Source organism: Protopterus annectens, chromosome 13.part0 (genome assembly GCF_019279795.1).
Source record: "Protopterus annectens isolate FY-2018-M chromosome 13.part0, PAN1.0, whole genome shotgun sequence".
In the NCBI taxonomy this organism is placed as follows: domain Eukaryota; kingdom Metazoa; phylum Chordata; order Ceratodontiformes; family Protopteridae; genus Protopterus; species Protopterus annectens.
In genome coordinates, this window is record NC_056747.1 from 1,326,218,545 (window position 1) to 1,326,243,715 (window position 25,171).

The 25,171-nt window shown below is 39.0% G+C and overlaps 1 protein-coding gene across 1 annotated transcript in view; it reads left to right on the forward strand.

The window, feature by feature from the left end:
- Positions 1–25,171, forward strand: part of LOC122788060 (low-density lipoprotein receptor-related protein 2-like) — a 1,238,079-nt gene that overhangs the window by 336,529 nt on the left and 876,379 nt on the right. The window contains exons 23-25 of the mRNA XM_044054982.1: positions 1,911–2,150; positions 8,680–8,799; positions 20,088–20,204. Coding sequence (XP_043910917.1) covers positions 1,911–2,150; positions 8,680–8,799; positions 20,088–20,204 — 477 coding nt within the window. The remainder of the gene's footprint in view (positions 1–1,910; positions 2,151–8,679; positions 8,800–20,087; positions 20,205–25,171) is intronic.

Sequence of the window (25,171 nt, forward strand, 5' to 3'; positions counted from 1 at the left end):
GACTCCCACTTCATGTCAAACAGAGCACTTCATTGGCCCTCTTAAAACACATTCTAGACAATTGGATGGATAACTCTAAATTCACCCTAGGGTTCCACATGTGTCCCTCCTGGACAGAGGCAATAGGTGCTGATCTTTGAAATAAGGGTAGAACTTGACTAGGCTTGTAAGGGCCCTAGGGCCATTAACCTCAAAACTTCCTGTGATCCTTGTGTCACATTCCAGGGTTCTGCATTTTTTGGGTACTTAATTGGAATTCAGTGTTATAACTTCTGTGTGTCTGGTTCATTTAAGTCTGCTACACTGATTCTCCCCTCACTATCATATGCTGCCATGATATACCAACACAGGCATCCCAGCAGTCCATGTAGTAGAACTTCTGCAGTGCCCTGCCCAAATTACCATATGTAAATAATAGTACCTTGGATTGGCTCTAAAGACTTGTTAGCTCCTAGTGGGACTAGTGCATTCAATGTAAGTATGTAAACAAATAAATAATCAAATAAATAAAAGACATTTACTAGCTGTAAATTATTAAATACAACATTTAATTTCCCTCAAAAGTGTATCTTTGTTTCTGTACTCTGTCAGAAGTACCCATTACTTTAAAACAAGAGAGATAATCTGTTTCTGCTTACATGCAATTTGCTTGCTGTAGGGTTTTCTGAGTCTCTACTGTGCTATGTCTCTGATTCTAATGGAGGTGCCACAGTGAATTCAGCAGTGTCTTTATAAATTCTTTTACTTTTTGATTCAGAATAGATGTCATTTACTAAGGAAAAATAAAATAAGCCATCAGTAAAATCAAATGCATTGCTCCAGCCCTGCAACATCTGCCTGAAAATCATGTTAAGTAGAGTCCTGGTATTCATTCATTCATTCATTCATTCATTCATTCATTCATTCATTCATTCATTCATTCATACATTCATTTGTTTGGTCTTTCAATTAATTTATTCATTCATCAGTTCATTTGTTAATTAATTCATTTATTCAGTCGTTCAATTAATTTATTTATTCATCAGTTGATTCAATCATTCATTTATTCTGTCATTCAATTAATTTATTCATTCGTCAGTCATTCACCAGTTCATTCATTCATTCATTGGTCATTTAATTAATTTATTCATTCGTCATTCATCCACCAGTTCATTCATTCATTCGCATGTTTAGTCATTCAATTCATTTATTTATTCATTCATTTGTCCTGTTATTCAGCCATTCTCTGATGATCTGCTTTACCAAATTGTGTTTCTTTTTATTTTATAGCCTGATAAGATCCACTTTCCACAGGTGCCTGCCTTAAGATACAGCTTGGATACATGGGTGGTTACATGGTTTATTTAGAATCACAAACTACAAAGGTGCATGCTTTGAGAATTGAATTTAAGGCTGGTGGATATAGTTTGATAGAAGAAATTTACTGTATTCTTTTTTAGGATACACTATCAGCTTCTCTAATATCATACTGTAAGGAAACCAGAGAACTCAGTACAGCATTGTATCTAACCAACCAGACTGCCACATTTAGCATCTGTAGGTTTGGTGCCATTAAGATAAATGATCACAAAGGTCTTTTTATTATGCTCCAAACATTTCACTTAGATGATAGGAAGATGTGTGTGAGTAGTGATTCCTTTGACAGAATTACAGCTGTTGTCAAAGCAGGTCATTTTTCTCTAAGAGTTACTATTTTGCAATATTTCTCATGAAGTACGGCAATCTGGAAAATTTATTTATGTGTTACTGTGAGAATCTACTTGTTATAAGAACAAGAAATTTGAGGAGTATTAGTGAGGGTATCCATATAAATAGTATATCAGTATATCATACCTTATCCTTTTCTAGCTGCTATAATGGCTCATTAGAGTTTGTTACAACTGTTTGTTATAAATCTTTTTTTTTATTAGGTATGACTTGTTCACCATATGCCTTCACATGCTCCAATGGTAAGTGCATCCCCCAGTACTGGCGCTGTGATGGACATGAGGATTGTGGTGATGGGAGTGATGAAAACAACTGTCCAACAAAAGGCCCAACAACCTGCTGGAATGACTACTTTGCTTGTGACAATGGCAACTGCATCCCCAAATACTGGGTTTGTGACACCAACAATGACTGTGGAGATGGATCTGATGAGCGTAACTGCAGTAAGTGTTTGTTCTCCTTCTAGAAAAAAGCAAGTAAACAATTTCAAAAATGACAATGACTGTACTTTATTGTTAGCAGTCTGGCTATTTGCACTGGCATAGTGAATATAAGAAAACATTTTTTAAGTTATATGTCTCAGTCTAAGCACAGAATAGTGGGACAGAAATCCAGTTCTTATAATTTAAGTTAATTTGCAAATGCTTGTTTTTTGACTAACTTTTCACAACTATACCTTAGTTTAATGTAGTGACATTGTCTTATTTGCAATCATTATATACAAGTGATATTTTCCAGACACATTTTCCACTGATGTAATATAATTTAATTATTTCATCGCTGAGCTGGGTGATGACATCAGATTTTCATGTGTATTTTTATTACATGAAACAAGTAATCTCTGTGGTACCCCTGAAGTATCAAAACAACCCACTAAAGTGTAGTGAGTCCAAAAGCAAAACAGTGTAAGAAACTTCTCTGTGTGGAAGATTTTTAGTCCATATATTTCTAGTTAATCACTGTATATTAATCAGATCAGACAATAGTAGTAGAAGCAGTGAACGTAAACTCGTTTTCAGTCAAAACAAAACAAAAAGTAATAATAGAAAATATATAATTGTACAGCATTACTAAGTATTTGAAAGTAATCTAAACAAGGCAGGCAGTCTGTTTCCAGTCGAACTGTACTTAATAAAGGACTTAATAAAGGATTTTCGACTGGAAACAGACTGCCTGCCTTGCTCAGATTACTTTAGAATACTTAGTAATGCTGTACAATTATATATTTTCTATTATTACTTTTTGTTTTGTTTTGTTTTGACTTAAGACGAGTTTATGTTCGCTACTTCTACTACTATTGTCTGATCTGATTAATATACAGTGATTAACTAGAAATGTATGGACTGAAAATATTCCACACAGAGAAGTTTCTTACACTGTTTTATTTTTATTACATGCGTGCAGACTTTTGCAGTGCTTTAACACTGTGTGCATTAAGCCTGGTTCCATGACATAAAATAGTGAAGCTATGATTATTAGCCAGATGTACTTTGTCTGACTAGCAACTTGGGTGCTGAAGAAACTCAGCAGGGATGGTAGGACTGCATGGCTGATGCTGAATCACCTGTCCTGCATGAAAGAAAGAGGTCGGCATCTCTGCAGTATAAATGCCGACTGGAGAGGGTGAGGAACAGGGAGACAGAGACCTCTACAGTATCACTGCCAAGTGGGGAAAGAGAGGAAGAGAGAGAGAGAGAGAGAGAGAGAGAGAGGTTCATAGGTTCATAGGTGTGTACTAGGCTAATGGCTCTGGAGTCATTACAAGCCTAACCCATAGGATTACCCTGGCATTGTGCCACCTGACCTTAGTTCCCAGTGCCTCTGTCGAGCAGAGCCAATGGAATGATCCACAGGATGAATTTTCTATTTCTCGTCCACTCATCAAGATTTCTCTTGAAGAGGGCAGTGAGGTGCTCTGTTGGACATGTATGGGAAGTCTATTCCATAGCATGGGCAGTCTCTGGGTTATGAACCTGTCCCTCCAGCATGTTCTGTTGATTGTGGTAATGAGGTTGAGGTCTCTGCAGCATGTGGTGCAGAGGGATTGGGATTTCTTTAGATGTAGCATTTCTAACAGAGCTGGGTCAGACATGGCTGTGTAAGTCAAGCAGAGATCGCCTCTAAGTAGGTGATATGAGACAGAGAATAGTTGTAGTTTTTAGGTCTGTCATATAGGACAAATGTTTAAGGCCTAGGATCCTCTTTGTGAGATACTTATGCAGCCTCTCCAGTTGTTGCAGGTGTCTAGTAAGGTACATGCCAAATGGGGCATTGTACTCGATGATTGGCCTAATGAGGGAAGAGTAGAGGGCGACAATGACCTCTTTCTTCCTCGATGCAAAACCCTTAGTAGTGAGATGTGCCACACAGAAGGACTTTCTGACCACAATGACAATGTGCTGGTCAAAAGAGAGGTTACTGTCAACCTGTGTTCCCAGTGGACTACCATCAATGTGGTAATTCATGGGAACTGGGTTTTTCCCAAAGGGGATGATGACACATTTTTTGGCATTGAGCTTAAGGCCATGGTTCTGACACCAGTCGTTGGTCTCAGTGAGTCCTTTCTGTAGGATGTCAACATCACTCGGGGAGTAAATAATGGCTCCCAACTTGCAATCATCTGTGAACTTTGTCAGCCAGCATCCCTTTGTGTTGGCCTGGACTTCTGAGAAGTAGATACCAAACAGGAGAAGACCCAGGACCAATCCGTGTAGGTCTTCACTCGTGAGTGGTCAGCAGTCTGACTTGGAGTCAGCTACTTTCACACTGTGGGTTCAATCTGTGACCGAGTTTGCAACCCACATAGTGATATAGGGCTTGATGCCTAGTTTAGTGCATTTTTCCTATGATTCCTAAGTGGGGAATGGTATCAAAGGCCTTGACCAGATGAAGGTAGGCTGTATGAACCACCTGGCCTGCATCCACAGTTCTGGTGACTGATTCAAGGAAGTCAACCAAGTTAACCAGGCATGATCTACCCTTCACAAAGCCAAACTGTGTGGGATCCAGAGTTTGGAGATTCTCTATATCCTTGTTTATTAGGTCTATGATGATGCATTCCATAGCTTTACATATCAGACTTGTCAGGCTAATGGGGCGATAGTTCCCAGGGTCTGTAGTTGCTCCTCCTTTGTGGAGAGGTTGACTATAGCAGTGCGCCATTAGGTAGGGACAAAGCCTGATGTGAGGCTGTGATTCAACAGGGCACACAGGTAAGGTGCCAGTTCACTCTGTAGTTCATGTAGAACACAGCCAGGGATATTGCCAGGTCCCATAGAAACTATATTTTTGGCCTTGGACAGTGCTGTTTTAACCTGTGCAGCAGTAATACTGGGTGCCTTGCAATCTACTGGTATTGTGACTGGTCCTTTGGGTGGGGGAGAGAGGGGTAAAGTTGGCACTGAATCTTTTAGCCAGTATATTGGCAATATCTGTTGGCTCTGTATAGGAGGTACCATTTTGGAGTAGCTCAGAGCAAATCTGGGTATTGCCATGGAGATTCTTTACATAACAATAGAAGGCCTTGTGGTTGTCTTTACTATCTGCTGCAATTCTGTTTTCATAGCTAGCTTTAGAGGGTTTGATGAGGGATCTCAATGTTTTGTTGAGGCTGATAAGGGAGTTTTTTCAGTCTTGGGCTGTAATCCAGGTGTACAAGTCTTGGGCTGTAATCCAGGTGTACAAGTCTTGGGCTGTAATCCAGGTGTACAAGAATGCAGCATATTGACCCAGGTGATATCCATGCCTGTATTAGTTGTGAGCTAAATAAACAGGGAGCTTAGTGTGTATTGGAGTATGTATGTATCTTCTGCAGCAAGGAACTACAGATGTCTTAGCCATCAAAGGGAGGGAAATGGACATTTAAAGGAATAAAAGCCCCTTGCCCCAGCATATGACAACACTGTTCTCAGCATATGACTTGTATGTCTAAGTCGGTCAAACAGGCTAAAGTTTCTCACCATGAAGGAGAATAAAAGGACACAAACGGCAAGTCCCAAACTCTAATGGGGAACAAATGAGTCATGGGCTCTTGTCCCGAAGCAGAACAAAGAGAAAGCATTTATTATAGTTGCTCAGTACATGGCTTACAGCTATTTTGGTAGAATAAATTTGATGTTTGGCACCGTTCAGTATGAAAGTATCTTGATAGAAAATTGGTTTTATATTGTATCACATTCAAGGGAGTCCCATTACCACAGGAGGCCTTGAAATATGCAGACCTATCTGATGCAAGTTTGGGCTCTCTGTACGATCTGTCTTAAATACTTAGACACGAAAGAAGGCACCACCAACCAGGAATGAACATGAACCAATAAAGGATCCAAAAACAGTTTATTCCACAAACGCTAGTACAGTTCCAGCATGTTTTTGTCATCAACTTCCTCAGTGAATGAAAAGCAACCACTGAACAACCCTATATATACACAAACCTATTAACATCAATTAAATCAATTAAATCAATAAATCAATTCTAAGCTGTAGCAACAATAACTTACTTATTTGGTTGCAGTCTTCAGTAAAGATCTGATGTACTCCTTACATTATTCAAGATGTACATTATTACTATAAATATCATTACTATTTTGAAACATTGTACATAACAACAGTGAATAAAATCCTATACTTCATATTTCCTCTCTTTAAGAGTACGGCCTTCGAAAACCAATGTTGTTTGCTCAGAACCACAGTAACTGTGCTACATACATATGCATATTGGCTGTGCCTTGCATTAGCTGAGAAACGTTTGGTATTTTTTGTAACGACATTGATAAAGCAACAATTTTGTCAGTCAGGTGGGGAAATAAAATACTGAGTAGGTCTCACATGTTCTCCCAAGAAGTAGCACATCTGCCAGTAACTAGAGAATAAACCAGGACAAAATAAGCAGTATAACGTCTTTTGCTGCCTTCTTTCCATGTACATACAAGTATATCTGCTATAAGGCATATGTGCATGTGTGTATGAATACTCACTACATCTGTTAGATATACAACAGCTGTAAGAAAAAGATGCACACTTTTACTTACACCAAAAGCATAACCAATGCTGAAAGGCTAAACGAAAATACAGATGTGCCACCTATGCTCAATGATTAGAAACTAGCCAAAGAAAAATATTATCAGACAGCAAGCAAGAAGGAAAACATTTGCCAACCAACATAGCAGATCAGGTGGTTGTATGATCTAAATACTGATAAAAAAGTATTACAAATCCATCCATCCATCCACAGCCCTTTTCCCATTTTTGCACATGGGGTTTGAGGTGTCACTTCAGCAGTGACCGTCATCTACAGCCAAAGTGTACACTACCAGGTGGTTACAAATGATTGTACATAATTAAATTACACTTCCACAAACATTTTATTATAAAACAACATGTCTAGTTTAAATTTGTGGTATAAAACTGACTTTAATAATTATGCATGATGATTTTTTATAACACTGCATACATATTTTTGACCAGTAACTGAAAATTATCATAAATGGACGAAACTGAATACACCAAGGATAGGAATCCCCGGACTGCATTCCCCAAAAAAGGCCAAAAGAAAACATTTTAAGTGTTTTTTTGTAAGAAGGCAAGCTCTTTTACACCCCTGATATGAGATACAACCCTTCTAGACCTCCAAACTTGGTATATATACCAACTTCATGGTCGCATCAACTCGAAGAAGAGGTTAATCCCCCCAGAAAGTGCACAACTTTTAACAGAACTCACCAGGAATGATTACCAGTGCTGGAAACCTGATCATTGGTGGTTGAACCTGGGGAAGCTGAAGCTCGAGAGTTCAGTCTTCATCACCCAATACAGTAATGTGCCCATATATTGCAACAATCGCTGAATTTATAAGTTTTAGGAACCAGGTGGAATTACATGCATTCGGAATAGTGTTTACGTAGCCCTCAAATACACTTAATTGTGAAAATAATTTCATAAATTAATATACTGGGAACTTATGTTGAATGATTATTATGATAAAGGAACAGTATTACTTTTTTATTACAGTATAAAGAGTCAAGTTAATGCTAACATACAGTAATTACTATCTTAAAAGGGGCATTTTCATGACTGAATGTTGAAATGAATGGAGTTAATTTTGGTTTCTAACAGTGTAAAAGGAAAGCAAAGTAATTTAACATACTGTTGTACATTCATTTTCACATATTAGGACACTTTATTTTGTGTAGAAATACTTGATTGAAATGCGGTTGCTTAAATAAGGTGTAAAGAGCATTTAATGTTTCAGATTAAGGGCATTTTTATAAGCAGCTTAAAAGCACACCAGAGCAATTTCCACATACTAGTAAACAGAAATGTATGTGGAAATATTACAGGTGGTACATAACTGTTTAATTAGACAAAAATGGATATTATGTGCCTCAGATTAATGGCAGGCTTTATAAGACTGTCTAAATTGGATCAAAACTGCACTTATTTGCATTAGTTTAGGAACAATCTGGTTTGCTTGTGGACAAGTTGCTTTACTCTTTGAGTACTGCAAAGGTCTAAACATCGCAAGACTGGAAGACTCCTCTGAAGCTATGGCAAATCCTGCCTGTTATTTTAACCGGTGTATAATATTTGATTTAATTGGCAGTTGCTTGATTAGACTAGAGTATTGTTATGAGTTCAAGGGTACACTCCATGGTCAGTGTAACAGCATTTGAACCTCCCTTGCTTTGGCATCATGGACTCAGCGTAGAACTTACATCTTTTACTGCACTTTGGGTTTTACTATGACCACATTCCCTCTGCCTCAGTATTAAACAATTATAAAAAAACGTTTTTGTGAATTCGGTTTTCTTTCCTTTAAACTCTAAGAAAATTATAGAAATATACAGTGGAGACAAGTATTAATTTTATAAATAGAACTAAACATGTTATTATTAACATAATTCTCTTATTGTTCAAGGGAATTTAGTATGTTTCTACACACAATAAGACCACTTACATCATTTTTTTATAATTTAGATTTTTCAAGCACCTGTCACCCTGGACAGTTCTTGTGTCCTGATCATCGATGTATCTCCAGTACTTATGTCTGTGACGGTGACCTTGATTGTGCTGATGGGTCGGATGAAAAAGACTGTGGTAAGTTTTTCAAAATCAGTACTTGTTTAATTTTGTTCTCTCTTGAAAGTCTGAAAAAAGAACCTAGATAACAGAAAAATGTAAGATTGTTGACGCAAATGTAAAGTTATATGCTATTGCTCTTGCCACCCAATTGCTTATTTATTATGAGTCTAGGGTCTTGGCCACAGTGCAATCATTCCATGTGATAAACATATGGTCACTTCCTGTTTCTGGCTTTAGTCTGTCACTCAGCACTTAGTGGAAGATTTTACAACTGATGGAAAGCTGTACCAAATTTCTAAGTTATGCTTCTTATAATAATATTTTAAGGCAGTCTTTTCTATTCTGTTAAGATATCGTAACACATCCTGTTATAATCACAGCAAGCATTTTCATTTTACACTCTTGCTCATAACTGTTTGAAGACTGGAAACTATGAGGACATAAAAACCAATCCCCAGGATTCAATAATGTCTACACTAAGTGTACACTTATTGTACACTGATCTGAGTGAACAGACAACACAGACATAACTCACACCTTCTTCCTCCTAATTTTAGTTTTCCTGCTGATATTCTTGCAGCTTTAAACATTGACAGGATTCATAAAGGTTACCTCAAAGTGCAGACTACATGTACACTTAGTGTAATCTTTCTGAGTGATTAGAAAGGACAAAAAATGTTGTAAGAATTTTATTGAATACATATCGTGTATACTTATTGCAGGCTTTATTGAATCTGGACCAGTGAAATTTTAATTCTTTGAGCAGATATTATACAGCCCAGCAGCAGTAAGCACAGGATTGTCTGATCATACATATAACACAACTGAAGACCCAGAGCATAATTAATACAAAACACTATCAATACATAGAAAGAATATGTGCAAAGGCATAAGTGCACACATGCACACACACACACACACACACACACACACACACACACACACACACACACACACACACACACACATGCACACACATGCACACATATGCACACACACACACATGCACACACACACACACACACACACACACACACACACACACACACACACACACACACACACACACACACACTGTATTGAAGTTTGACCATGGCATCTTCAACTCTGTAGATATCATGACTGAAAGCATACATCAATATTATATCATCACCCATTTTACCAAAGATTAAAGTGCTGATTCACTTAGTTTTGAATACAATATGTTGTGTAACAGTGAAGACAGATATGAGGGGTCTCTGTTTCAAGTTTTTACACTGGCTAAACCTTGAAATGTGTATGTTTGATTCCCTGCGAGTTGGAGGCCCCACATCCAATGCTATAGTTTTTATTTTATTTTATTTTATTAATTTTAACAAACATCTGGTTTTGTTCATTTTAGTCCTATCTGACTGGTCAGTATATGGAGTTAAATCAAAAACCCATTTCATCAAAATTTGATGCATTGAAACACAATGTATTGAATCCCAAAATGTTGATTTTAACACAATGTGCAACATATCCCTCCACAAAATAAAAACAAAACTCTAAGCAAAATTGCAGTTTGCAGTACACTAGGACAGAGAACGACCAACCTGCATCCAATATAACATTTACCACACATAAAAATATCACTATAACCTATATCCCAAGACATAAAATAAATAGGATCTCGCCTTTACCAAGAATGACATCTAGACAGAGCAGGATCATGGTTAAATGTGGCCCTAGGCAGGGTAATGAAATGGGACCTCCTACAGACCCCCACACACAAGTACACACACACACACACACACACACACACACACACACACACACACACACACACACACAGCAGACCCCCTCTCCCTCACAGCCATTCCAGTGGCCCATTACTTGGCTATTTCTCCATATTTACCATAAACTTTGTTCAAACCTGTCAGTGTGCATTCAATTTTCTTCCTTACTTCTACAATGATTACAGATATTTGGATTTAATTTAAAACTTTTATTTCAATTTTTAAAGCACAAACACCGATAGACATTTGTTAAACAAAACAATACAATCTCACAATGAAAGCACATAACATTAGCAATTAACTTCTCTGTCTTTGAAACTCACATTTATTGAAATGGCATTGAAACCCACATTCAAATAAAATGCATCTGGCCAATGGTGGATAAAGTTTACCTATGGGCTATTTTCAAACCATAGGTCACTTGCACACATTTTAGGACTATGCAGACATGCATGCTTTCTTTGATTCACCTTCCTGATTGTATTAAATATTATTGCTTGTAAAAAAGAGTACCACTTATTAGAATGTGTTTTAAATTTGTAGTTTTAAACATTTTTCCAGTAAGCAATGAATTAAAATGTATGAAGCTATAATGACAAAACTGCCCATTTCAGAACATTTCAACAATAAAAACGATACTCAATATCAGTCAATATGCACAAACTCTGCAGAAGTAAAGGTCATCATCATGCTAGCAAACAACTTTATATTTCAGTGTTTCATCTACAAATTCAGTACCTGGTGCTCTTGAAGAGTAAATTGCCTAGGTTATATTAACAAAAAAAACCAATGGTAATCTTATAATATTGTAATAGGGGATAGAGGGCACAGCAGTAATAGGCTCATAGTTATTAGGCATCTCATCCAAAGCAGGACACACTCAGGACTGCAGCACTACCACCCCAACCCTTAAAGTACAACACGGTATCAGTAATCCATTTACATAGTAAAGGAGTAGAACCCACAGACTTCTGCATCAAAAGCGAGTATGTTAGCTGTTGTGCTACTAACAATGGTTTCAAATTCTATAGCAAAAACAGTGACAACCATTTACTAAACAAAACATTTGCACATTAAAAACAGACTTAGCATGAACAGCAATAAATGTCTCTTTCCTTGAAGCTCACAATTCCTTAAAAATGCACTTTGATTCACGCTCTTGTCTTCTGTATCTAAGGTTCTGGGTTTGAGCAAATGAACTAACATGCCATTCCTAACAAGGGAATTTCACAAACACACACACACACACACACACACACACACACACACACACACACACACACACACACACACACACACACACACACACAACAATTCCAATGTAGGAGAATGTTTGTACATACACTTACCTAAATTCTGAAGTAAGAGGTAGGCATTCAGGCATAAAGGCAGCAGGTTTGTTTGTTATATAATTTTGTGACTGGACATGGAATAAAAGAAGCAATAGCAGATGTGACGATGCAAGCAGGGATGCATAGACACAGAGGATGATCTTAAGGAAGAATGAATGCCCTTAAAAAAGAAATGTATTTATTTTTCTTTTTTCAAATTAACAACTAAATGCTGTGGTAACCTCTGGGCTTTGGGCCTCCTCTCAGCTAGTGTGGGGCCCCTCCAAGCCTGCAGGCCCAAGGTGACTGCCTAGGTCACCTAGTTCTGGATCCGGCTCTGCATCTCGATACCAATACAAGATAACTGGCTTTAATAATTGGCTAAGCAGTAGCTGTCATTCTAAATTGATCCAGTATTTATTTGTCAGGCTGGAATGAGATGACAGATAAGACAAATTGCTTCACCAGAAATGGCTTACACTTCTCATACCAGGGCTTCTGCATACTGGCTAACAACTTTGCTGTTCCTGTAATGCCTTATTTTAGACAGAGTCTCCTACATATCAAACGTAAATCCAAATTTAGACAACATCATAGTGGCACTACTCAGTGCTAGGACTCTAAATAGAAAGATGCCAGGACTTGAGGCCCTCCTGAAATTTGAACACCTTCATATTTCTATAGTTACTGAGACATGGTTTCAGTGGTTTCAATGCAATGACAGTACCCCATACCATAATTTAGTACCTACCGTGCCTTCAGGTCCTTTGTTAACTGTGGTGGAGTATCTATATTTGTCAGAAACACCATCACCTTACATCAAATTACCCACAGCCCCAACTTGGAGCTGCTGGACATTCAATTCACCCTTGTCAAATCCAGCAACTACTTCATTATCAGCCACAGGTCCCAATCAATGTCCCACAAAGATCATGGAAATGCTTTAATACCATTGATGGTTTAAGTGTGAAACCAAATACCTTCTTGCTTAGGGACTTCAGTAACCCAAGCATTGGGTGACAAACTTAGACCTCTAAAAATGTATATGCTTAGCTTCTCTTAGAGTTTGTTAATATGAATAGCAGCTGCAGATTAGAAAACTAATGACTAAAGACTCTAATATCATTGACCTGATCCTTGCAACCCTAACCCATGCCTGAACCCCACCATGCATCTCTTCATCTGACCACATATCATTTACTTTCTCTGTCAGTCTTAATGACATCATATTACCATCATATGATACCATCTTTAGGGGCTTCTCCAAGACAAAGATATATCTGCTTGTAGAAGCTGTGCACAAAATACCCAGCAGTCCCTCTCTGAGAGGACTAACATATTAATCTTCAGTTTTACCAGCACCAACATCTAAACAGCTGCATAGAAAAGTTGTATCTGTCCTCCTAAATATAATGGTACATTCAGGGATAACTCTATCTGCTGGAACTCCTATATTAAGAAACTCTATAACAAAATAATGAAATTAACGTAAAGTTGTGAGAAATCCCCATTCTCCTACCTCGATAACACATTGAAACATGTCATCAGGAAAGTTAATAGCACTATTAGAAATTGTAAACCAGAGAATGAACTTCCGGTAGATACAGGTAACAAAGGAAACTACAAATATCTCTTCACTTCCATCAGGAAATTAAAGAATAATGTCCAGTGATGTACTGAACTCAACTATAATAATATCACACATTCAAATCACAAGGATATAGTTATTTGTAGAAACGTTTACTGCTACATTTACTCCATCCACGCATATTGTTGCATCTACTGTCCTTGAAAAGTTTGATTCTTCTGTAATCACTTAGTGCAAGTCTTAGAATCTCTGTCAATGGCTAAAAATAATATTTCCATTGGACAAAACAATGTACCAGGCTGCATTTTCATCAGTGCCAAGTATCCACTATCTGAGCCTCTACTTAAACTGTTCAGACTCAACCTGTCTTCAGGGTTTGTCCCTGATTCCCTAGACAAGGGCAGCCTCTCTACAGACCCAGGTAATTACAGGCCCCTCAGCCTTACCAGCCTTATATGCAAAGGCATGCGACATATCATAGCAGAAGTCATTCATGCAGGCATAAGCAACTTAACTGATCCAGACTTCACTCAGTTTAGCTTTGAAAAGGGCAGATTCTGCCTCCTAAAAGTACTAAACTTCTTTGAAAATGTTACAGAGGCTGTAGACTGTGATTTGTCTGTGTACACACTGCTCATCGTGACCTGGCCAAGGCATTTGACAGTATCTTCCATCCTGGTATTATTGAAATGTTAGACAAACTAAATGCAAGCCTCTGTGTTGTCCACTGGATTGCAAACTGGCCAGATGAGAGATCCGACATAGTGAAAGTTTCTGATACCCTCTCTAAATAGAAAAAAAAGTAACTAATGGATTACAGCAGGGATCAGTGCTAGGTCCTCTTCTTTTTGGCATTTATTTTGCAGACCTGCAAGCCAATATTGTTGAAGTGTGGTTAACCCAGTTTGCTGATGATTGCAAGATGGACACTGTTGTCCACTCATCTGCTGACAATAAACTGCCCCCAAAATGGCCAGAGTATTTACATACCTAGTGTACTGAAAATGGCCTCATGATAAATGTAAAAAAAAGTGGAGTGTAGTAACACAGTAGCATTAGGCAAAAGAGTTACTTCTAACATATAAGTGGTGCTCCTCTTCAAACAGATACGGTCATAACAGACCTGGGTACTTATGTGGTTAGCGATTGGAGTACTCTACTCTTCCCCAATAGACCTATCGTCAAATATAATGACCCTTTGATATGTATAAATCCAAGTGTACCGCTCAACTGAAAAGGCTCCAACAATTTTTAACCAAAATAGTTAAAGGCCTTAAATCGGTCGGTTATCTTGATGGGTTACACAACTCTCGTTATTCTCAGTAACCTTCTAGTTACTCCAAGATGGCCTGTATCTCACTTTTTGGGCCGTGTAAACACCCATTCCTTTTTGACCTCATATTTCTTGGCAAAACCAGTGACTCTACAAACACCTGCACAAGGGACCTAAATTTAAACCAAGAAATAAATAAGCCTTACTAGAGGGATACGTTTCTAACTTAATGTAGTCCCAGTTTATGGAATAAGTTATTACTATTGGTCAAGCAAAGTGCATCTTTGTCTGCCTTTAGGGCTAGTCTTGATGAGTGGTTGGGTAGACATAAATTTACACCAGGGTTATCATGTACGGTCCAGTTTAATTTAGGAAGTGGGTACTATTAATTACTCATAGAGGGGGGCAAGAATGCTTCCATGTGTCTACTTAATGGTGTCTATATCTAGGGCTTTTATTATTCCTGCCATCACTTACCTATCAATGTTCCTGCATTCCTGTGATAGAGGACTAGAATACAAAACTGAAGGCACATGGGATGACATTTAGTACAGACATGACAGTTATCCTAGCAGCAAATGGGGAGAATCAGAGGAAGCTGAAAATTGAGATAGAAGGATAGAGTACTCCAAAAATCTGATGCTTTGTTTTTCTAGGTTTTTTTTTCTATCTCTAAAAGTGAAGCAGCACTGATTGAAGCATAAGGTCTTCCCCAATGAGAAGTAATTTATTGTATAAAAAAATATAACTCAAGTTAGGCTTATAATGAATAGTCAAACACTGTACACAAGTGCACCATTCTATATCCTTATCGATATATCAATGCTCATTATTTCATACTCTTTGCATTAAATGTCAGGGGCAAAAACCTGAGCCCATTACTGGTCCACTCGTGCTCAGTCTACGGCCTGAAATAAACTCTATGTGCTTTTGTTTTCTTAATTTAAGTCATTTCTGCTTTGACTTAGCAGTTCACAGACCTCTAGGAAAGAATATAATTAACAATCTGGATGGCCATTTCTTCAATATTTCAACTTGATGCTCCCTTTTGCCTTTTTTACCTAATGCCCCTACATTATTCTCTATTAATACTGCTCACACCATCTCCCCAGAAAAAAAAAAACTTTGGCATACAGAGTACCAAGATTTTAGTGTCACTAAGATTTTCTCCCATAATGCATCACAACACAAAGCACACTCATAGCTGTATAGAAATTATGTGCACACCAGCACAAATGCACACATTATCAATGCACATGTGTGCACACACACATAGACACACCCAGAATACACACACCCATGTACACACATGCACATACACAAACACATGATGTACAGGTACATGAGACTATAGTTGTAATTTCCCCCTAGTACTTTAGTCAACATTATTCTACACTTCATGACCCTTTAACCTTCTCTGTAAAACCCATAACCTTCCATGTAAAAAATGTATTGGTACGCAGTGGGATACCCAAATCTCAACTATTAAATAAAGCTCTTTCATTTATCTTGTAAGAATGAAACTGTTCATCTTTTTATGCAATTGAAACTGCTGCCCACCTCACCCACTAAAACCCTCCTACTTCACACTCACTCCCAGCCTGTCGCCCACCTGTCCCCATTAATTTAAGTCATTTCTGCTTTGACTTAGCAGTTCACAAACCTCTAGGAAAGAATATAATTAACAATCTGGACGGCCATTTCTTCAATATTTCAACTTGATGCTCCCTTTTGCCCACCTGTCCCACTAAAACCCTCTTGTACGCCACACTCTCTCCCAGCCTTTACATACTTAAAGTGATGAGCATGTGACTCCTTTGTTGGACTAATTTTCCAGGAAAAAGAAACTAATAATAATAATAATAATAATAATATAAACAATATTAATCTCTTCTATGAAGCATTACATCCAATAACTAAACAATTACCACCCACACTCTTTCTCAGTGGCATTACTTAATTTTTTGGTGTTTAATGCTGTAATCCTTTCTGGACTATAAACATAACTTCACTATTTAAAATGCTGAAAATGGGCTTTGGCTCTGCTGGACTATCCCAATCATCAAATGAAATAAATAAATGAATAAATAGCCCTTACTATGCCAAAGTTCTTTCTCATTTCCTTGGAATTCCACACAATACCAAATGATCACAAAATGATCTATGAAGAAATTTAAGATCCAAAATTGTTTGAAGTCCCTTATACAGTAGTGATATAAGATATATATGTGTAAAACACTTGTACTGTATGTATATTATGTCATTACTACCATCTAACATCATGTGGCCCTTTGATTTTTTGATTCCCTATTAGAAGACGGAAGACACATTCTTTCGAATGCATCTTGGTCAAACTCAAAAGACGGAAACGGCAAAAGATCGAAGCAGCTTGTAAGCAAATTCTTTCCCTGAGAAAGAATTTGCTTTGCCGCTTCATTACTTTGCCGTTTTTGGCTCTGTAGTGCGGTCTCGGAGTTGGTATATTTAAGTAGGGGGGTGTAGAGGGTGCAGCCCCCCCCCCACATTGGTGGGTGTGGGGGTGAAGCCCCCCACTTAATGTATTGTTTAAAGTGTTTTATTTTATTTTTTTTGTCATTGGAACAGCAATTTTTTTTCCCTAGGAAAAAATCGGTGTTCTGACAGTTTGAAATTGTAAGCTTTCGCTTACATAGGGTCGATTAATCACTGTTCACTTTTTTAAGCATTTGGTGATCTAATATAGACCCGATTTTTCACCTGTATGCTTTTACCCACACTCCTGCAGACCACAACCCTCCCCATTTGGACCCAATCCCCTTCACTCCATAGTGGTGGAGATCACCTCTAAATCCACTAAGGCAAAAGCTGTTTGTGGGGCTATCATTTAAGCAGTGCTGAGGGTTGTTTGTGTCTTTTCTGGCATCCTGCCAATGAGGACATTTGACTTATTAACCTAACCACCCTATGGTTGGAGGAATGTGTGACCTGCATCATTGAGGAGGCCACAATGCATCCCCTTGCACAAGTCCACACTCACATTCTTTTGCTCACTAAAGTCTACAATCCTTCAGTAGTTTGTTAGGCTGCATACATAGCGCCAGGTCACAAGTCTGACTCCTTCCTCTGAAGAGCTTCTGTAACCCTCAAATGGTTCTGCCTCCCCCTTCCTTTCTCAAGATGGGTGTGGCCATTGTCCCTGCCAGCTCAGTCAAGATCAGAGTTGCAAGTTGAACTCAGATCACCTAGGTAATAGTTAGGGCTCTGTCTATTTATTCCACAGAAGCAGGTATGTGGCTCTTTGAATTCAATATTAATTGACAGCCTGTTAATTTCAAGTCATCCATCTTAAAAAAGGGGTTTCTGGTCTCAGAAAATACTAGACATGTTACAACAGGATATAAAACAAGTTAACTTGTTTGAAAAATATTAACTATTATTTGCTGGTATAGCACTGGGGTTTAAGGCTATGAGTTACCAAAAACCTTCATTGTGTAGCCCTGGATCTAAAACTATCAGTCTCCATTTCTCTACTGGTGAGTTTCAGCAAGTCACCTAAGAAGACAAGATCTCATGTGTGACCACTGAAAAAACATTTAGCACGTGAATAATCAGACAATGTAACTGTCCAAGATCCATGCCTCAGCCACTTGCCTTTCCCTAATGAATACCAACACTTCTTGTTATTAATACTCTGTCTTAAGCATTCTGTTTAAAACACCTTCTTGGTGAAAAGTACTTGTCTCCATTTCATTTATGAGGTGTGAGGAGAGAATTTAATATTTCATTTAAAATACTGGAAAGCATGCATAGTGGTTTTTTTTTTGCATTTCATTCTATGAATAAATGCCTTAACTTTTCACTTTGCAGTATTTTATTCTATAGGCACAAAAGTGCCATATTGTTGATGTCAGACTACTGACTATGAAACAGATGAGCAGGTGCCACTTTTGGTGAAATAAAACGTTCATAACTCAACTTGAATTTTATCCCCTTTTATTGAAAGGTTCAATGATCCAAAAGTTGATTATATTAAGTACGGAGTGTACAAGTGGGTGCATCCCCCTGCTAGTGGAGTGGGAAGCGGGGGACTTTGCCCTCAGGAAAAAAAAAATTGTCTTTACAGCTTCGTCCATCTCTTTATGGCTTTCTGACAAAATATTCCTAATGCATATGAATTTAGTGTTCACTATAATGGAAAGACCATAAAACTCTTTAATGGATTCTTGCTAAGTATCTATGCAACTATAAATGTAACAGCCATCTTTGCAAAAATATGGCCAACAGTTTAATTCATATTGAAATATTAAAATTTGACAATGTTGACTCAAGTATGGAATCAGTTTTACAAAGATAGTTGAATTCATGTTCTTCACTGGACTTCACATGGCAATAGCTGACTGCCTTTAAGTCACGTGCCATCTGTGAAAGGAGATTACAATGTAAAGAACACTTCAGGAGGTGACCTACACACATCACACTCTTTGTCATTCAATAAGAATTCTGTCTAGACAAATGCCACTTAACGTTAACTGAACCACAAATATTTTTTTCTATATCTTATCTTTCATTTTCCATGGTAACAATCTGACCAGTTCAACTGCACCGATGCTGGTTTTAGTTTTACATCCACTGCTTGCAGAGGATCTTTGTACACTTACTTGTATACTTTTTCATATTTCTCTGTTATTAGTGTGTTGAGTGCATGGCACCATTTTTCTTTTTGGTTACAGCATATTTTTCTTAACTTTTAAGCATCATTTTTACTTATCTGATCAATAAAGAAATAAAATAAAAATAAATGCTTAGCCAAGCTATTATAGTAGGCTTTGTCCCTTCCCAGCAGCTTATTTGTTTTCTTTATTAGATTTGTTTAAACTAAGTTTTATGACATGATATATATCTTGGCTGTAACTTTGCAGTATACTTCTCAGCTAGTACTGATTTACAGGCACTCCCTGATTTTGGCAAAAAAATTTGTTCTGGCCCTTCTAATCCATCCAAAAATTGTTGATTTTGTGAGAAAATGTAATAGATTTCATAAATAATGGAAGTATTTAGTTATCAACTTCTTTTATTTCAGAAAATGGATGTTGTCACATTATTTTATTCAGTCAATTTCTTGTATTGATAGTACTAATATTTTAAAAAGTGTCCTTGACTGTCTGATTATTTCTGAATTTATCCAAGTTCTTGAGGCAAAAGGGAAAAAGAGAGCTATGTTTTGTTGGCTTGACATAACCTTTTTAGGAACCTAGTTTCATGCTGTTGTAATTGATTCATACTTTGTACATATATTCAAGTTAAAATTTCAAGTAACAAAGTCAGGTAACAAAGTAACATTTGCCCTCACTTTAATAATCTGTTTCCACTTACAGATTTCATTTGCACCACCTATCAGTTTGCCTGTGCCAGTGGCGATCAGTGCATCAGCAGTTACTACAGGTGTGATGGAGTGTTCGACTGCCGAGATCACTCTGATGAAGTAGGATGCCGTAAGTAGCGTTTTATGGAATCTAGTGTACCTATTAGCATTAGTATTACCGGAGGTTTCACTTGGATACATCAGTACAAAAAGGAAGCTTATAGATACAGAAAAATGTCTCTGCTCGGGTTTTGAAACATCTAGTACTCTTCTCTTATTTATACAACATTTGTCATAATGTGGCAGCACTATAGTTTGACATGTCCTGTGTTTTTTTGAACTTGAAGTAGGATGTATAATGCATAAAATGCCAATGCTGTCTTATGCTGGCTGGAAATTGTTGCATATTGCAATGAATGATGTCTCTGCAGTAAGGCTACACAGAACAAATAGAAAAACTGATTTTTTTAAAACTAGATTATCATTTTCTCTGAGTCAATGTAACCCTGGAGGTAGTGTATTTAAAGACTATGGTGTGGAGACAGAGCCTACAAGTTTAGTAATATACAGTGGTGGTGCACCACTGAAAACTTGACATGCTTTAAATTTATTCATTGCTCTTGTAGATGACTTTTTCGTTGTAAGACACTTTACAAACTGTTGAATCTAAATATAGTGAGGTTTCATATTTTATTAAGAACCCATCATGCTAATGTTAAGGGTTTGTGGCTGATCAAACTTGCAGATGATTGCAAACCTGGTGCCATCATGAACTCCCCAGAGGACACAATGTCCCAAATACTTGGTACCAAACCACAGGTTGAAATTAAATGTAAACTGTATCCTGTGGCTATCATGACTCCATTTATAACTATGACATTGGTAACTCCCTCCTGATAACTGATCCCATAGTTAGAGACCTGGGAACTTATGCTGACAATTAATAGTCTTCTAATACTGTGTATCACTATAGTAAGAAAGTCCTTTTTTATCACACAGCTTATATCGAAATATATGGCACCAAAATCCAGGGACTTAATCGGTCCTCTGTATTAGGTTCATAGGTTCATAGGCAGGTACTAGGCTATCTGCCTGAAGGCATTTATAAGCCTAGCCGGAAAGTGTTGGCTTTCGCCACCCCCTTAGATTAGTTTCCTGTGCCTTTGTCCAGCAGAGCCATTGAAGTGATCCCTGGGGTAAACTTTCTGTTTCCCATTCACTCATCAAGGTTTCGCTTGAAGAGGCTTAGCGAGGAGCTCTGCCTAATGTAGATTGGAATCTTGTTCCAAAGCATGGGAAGTCTCTGGGACAAGAATCTATCCCTCCAGCACGTGCTATTTATTGTTGTGGTGAGGTTTAGATCCCTGGAGCGTGTGGCTCGAGGAGATATGGTTTTCTTTAGGTGGAGCATGTCCATCAATTCTGGGTTGGACATGGCCTTGTATGTCAGGCAGAGATCGCCTCTGAGTAGGCGGTATGCAACCGAGTACAGCTGGAGTTTCTTCAGTCGAGCTGCATAGGGCATCTGCTTGAGGCCAGTAATCCTCTTGGTGAGGAACTTCTGTGGTTTTTCCAGTTGTTGCAGGTGTCTTGTAAGGTACATCCCAAATGGGGCATTGTCCTCTATGATGGGTTTGTTGAGTGATGCATAGAGGGCCCAATGACCTCTTTTGATCTGGATGCAAACCCTTTTGTGATTAGGTGGGCCACATAGAACGATTTTCTAACCACTTTGACAATGTGATTATCAAAGGTGAGGTTACTATCTACTTGGGTCCCCAGATCCCTTATTACGTCTTCCGTATTTAGGGGGCTACTACCTATGTGGTAGTTTGTGGGTACTTTGTTTTTTCCAAAGGGGATGACCATGCACTTTTTGGCATTTATCTTGAGACCATGGTTTTGACACCAGGTATCTGTCTCAGTGAGACCCTTTTGGAGGATGTCTGTGTCAGCCAGAGAGTCAATTATAGCCCCTAGTTTGCAGTCGTCTGCGAACTTGGTGAGCCATAGTCCTCCTGTACTTGCCTGTACCTCTGAGAAGTATATGCCAAACAAGAGAGGTCCTAGGACTGAGCCCTGGGGAATGCCACTTGTGACAGGTTTAGACTCAGACCTAGCTCCTGCAACTCTTACCATGTGGGTTCTGTCCATGCGCCAGCTAGCAACCCATCTCATGATGTAGGGGTTTATGATCAGGCTGGTGAGATAATCTATAATACCTGAGTGGGGAATAGTGTCGAAGGCCTTTGTGAGGTCTAGGTAGGCTGTGTGGACCACCTTTACCTCGTCTATAGCTTTGGTAACTGTCTCAAAGAAGTCCACCAGGTTTAGGAGGCATGATCTGCCCTTAACAAAGCCGAACTGGGTTGGGTCCAGTGTTTGTAGGTTTCCAATGTCTCTGTTAATGAGATCCATGATGATGCACTCCATAGCTTTGCAGACCAAGCTAGTCAGGCTTATAGGGCAATAGTTCCCGGGGTCCGTTGTGGTTCCACCTTTCTGGAACGGAATAACCATTGCTGTGCACCACTCTGTGGGCACGTAGCCTGTGAAGAGGCTGAGTTTAAACAGTGTGTTTAGGTGAGGGGTTAGTTCATCTTGGAGCTCGTGTAGGACACAGCCTGGGACACCGTCTGGTCCCATTGATGCTGTATTTTTGGCTTTGGAAAGGGCTGTTTTAACTTGAGTGTCTGTGATTTCAGGGGCACCACATTCTTCTGGTATAGTTATATGCCCTTTTGGGGGTGAGAGGGGGGTGAAGTTTGCACTGAACCTGTCTGCCAGGATGTTGGCTATATCGGTTGGTTCAGTGTATTTTGTGCCATTCTGTGCTAACTCCGACCAGATCTGAGAATTGCCACTTAGATTCTTGACATAGCCAAAAAATGCCTTGAGGTTATCTTTGGAGTCCATGGCAATTTTTCTTTCGAAGCTAGCCTTGGATGATTTTATGAGGGATGGTAGTTTCTTGCTGATACTGATCAGGGATGTCTTCCCTTCTTGGGATTTTACTCTTTTCTGTACTAGTTTCCTCCTTCTATTGTATAACTTGTTTATGGCAGGGGTCCACTAGACTGGTTTTCTTTTCTTGGAGGACTGAGACTTGGTTTTGTTTGGGATAGCACAATCCATGCATTCTTGTAGGTGCCCATAGAGTGCATTAGTAAAGGATTTTGCAGCTTGGGCAGCGTTATCCATTAGCATGGGGGCTTTGAAACTTCCCACCATAGTCTTAAGTAACGTGAAGTTTGCTTTTGAAAAGTTTTTCATGGTGGTTTCTTTGACTGAGGGTGGTGGTGGAATGTGGATATCCAGAGTGATTAGTTTATGGTCAGATCTCACCAGCAAGGGGTTGACCTCCGGTGTGGAACACCGGTCGCCCATGTTGGTGACGACCAGGTCCAATATGTTGGCACCTCTGGTGGGGGTGTTAACCAGTTGATCCAGGGCATTTGAGTTTATAAATTCTAGGAAATGTTCGGCCAGGGAATTCATACTTGAGTAGTTCTCCCAGTTAATGTTTGGATAATTGAAATCACCCAATATCAGGGTGTTTGGTAGGACCTTTATGTTTCCCATTGTTTCCAGGAATGCGGAATGGGGGTCCTGGGACATGGTGGGTGATCTGTTGCAAGCTATAATTTGAATAGCAGTTTTGCCCATTGTTAGTTGCACGTGGATGATCTCTAAAGCATCGTGCTGTGCCACTAACCTGGAGGTGCGGGTATCCTTGATGAATATGGATACTCCCCCGCCTTTTGTATTTCGGTCTGGGTTTTGTGGCCGAAATGTATGGTATGAGTTGTAGCCTGGTAGTGCTGGGGTGCTCTCTGGAGCCTTAAACCAGGTTTCTGTTACTGTACATATATCAGTTTTCTCCATACTGAGGAGTGCCTCGAGTGTGTGCATTTTGATGTTTAGACTTCTGGCATTGAGCAGCATTACCCTCAGTTTTTTGTTACTTGTGCTATTTACGGCAGTGGGTTTGTCTTTTGAGCCTTGCCTAAAAAAGGCACTATGGGGGTGGCAAGAGCCTTGGCCAGTATTCGAAAGCTTAAGGGTGACAGGTGCAAGCCATCTCTAGCAAAGCAGCGTGGCTTGTCAAGCATGTCATCCCAGGCTGACAGACACTGGATCCCCTTTGAATGACACCAGAAGCTTAGCCAATTGTTGAAATTGATAATTTTTCTCTATACCGTGGTATCATTCTTGGTGAGGGCAGGATGCTACTCAGGGTCAGGGTCATACCAGCCTGGGCTATGTGATCAGAGAGCTCCTCCATGTCTCTTTTCATGTAGTCCAGGGAGGTACGGCTCAGGTCATTCACACCAACATGGACAATGACAGAGTCATATTTGTACTTGTTCTGGAATGACCTGAGTGCTTGTGTTATGTGGAGGATCCTGGCACCCGACAGGCAACTAACAGTAACCTTCTCCTTGTTCAGCCTAGTGAGTGGGACGTCAGTGTGCCTGACTATAGAGTCACCTATTACTAGTGTGTTGGGTATGTTATTTTGCCTTAAGGGCTGTGATTGTGTGGCACACTGGTTTTGTGAAGTATGTGTTTCATGGTTTGTGTTGGGAGGTGGAGGTTGCTTGTATGTCTGCTTTGGAGGTCTCTGTTGCTTTTGCAGATTTTTATTTAGAGCCTCCGAGTATGTTTTTGTGTATTTATGTGTGTTTTTTGCCGGTGCTGGTTTCATACGTCTATGTGAGACTGGTGGTGTGATGCAAGTAACTCCCTTCTCCTCTTGACTGTCTGGTCCAGTCTTGGGTTGAGAGAGCTTAGCCTCCAGTTTGGCTGTATAATTGCATCTCTCACATGTATTAGTGTTTGGTGGAAGGAGGGTTGTCTGTGTACATGAGGCAATTGTAACATTGCCTCAAAATGCCCAGATTCACCAGTTGGACTGGAGAGTACACCTGAAACTGCCCTTTGGACATGCATGGATAGGTGCAGTGAACTCTTTTACTGATTGGCTGGTAAGGTCGAATAGAGAGCCTTGCTGTTCTCTACAGTATAGGAGGGTCTAGTGCTAAAGTTTATTAGTGCTAGCTATGAGTTTTGGGAAAGTGCAGGGATGAGAAGTGA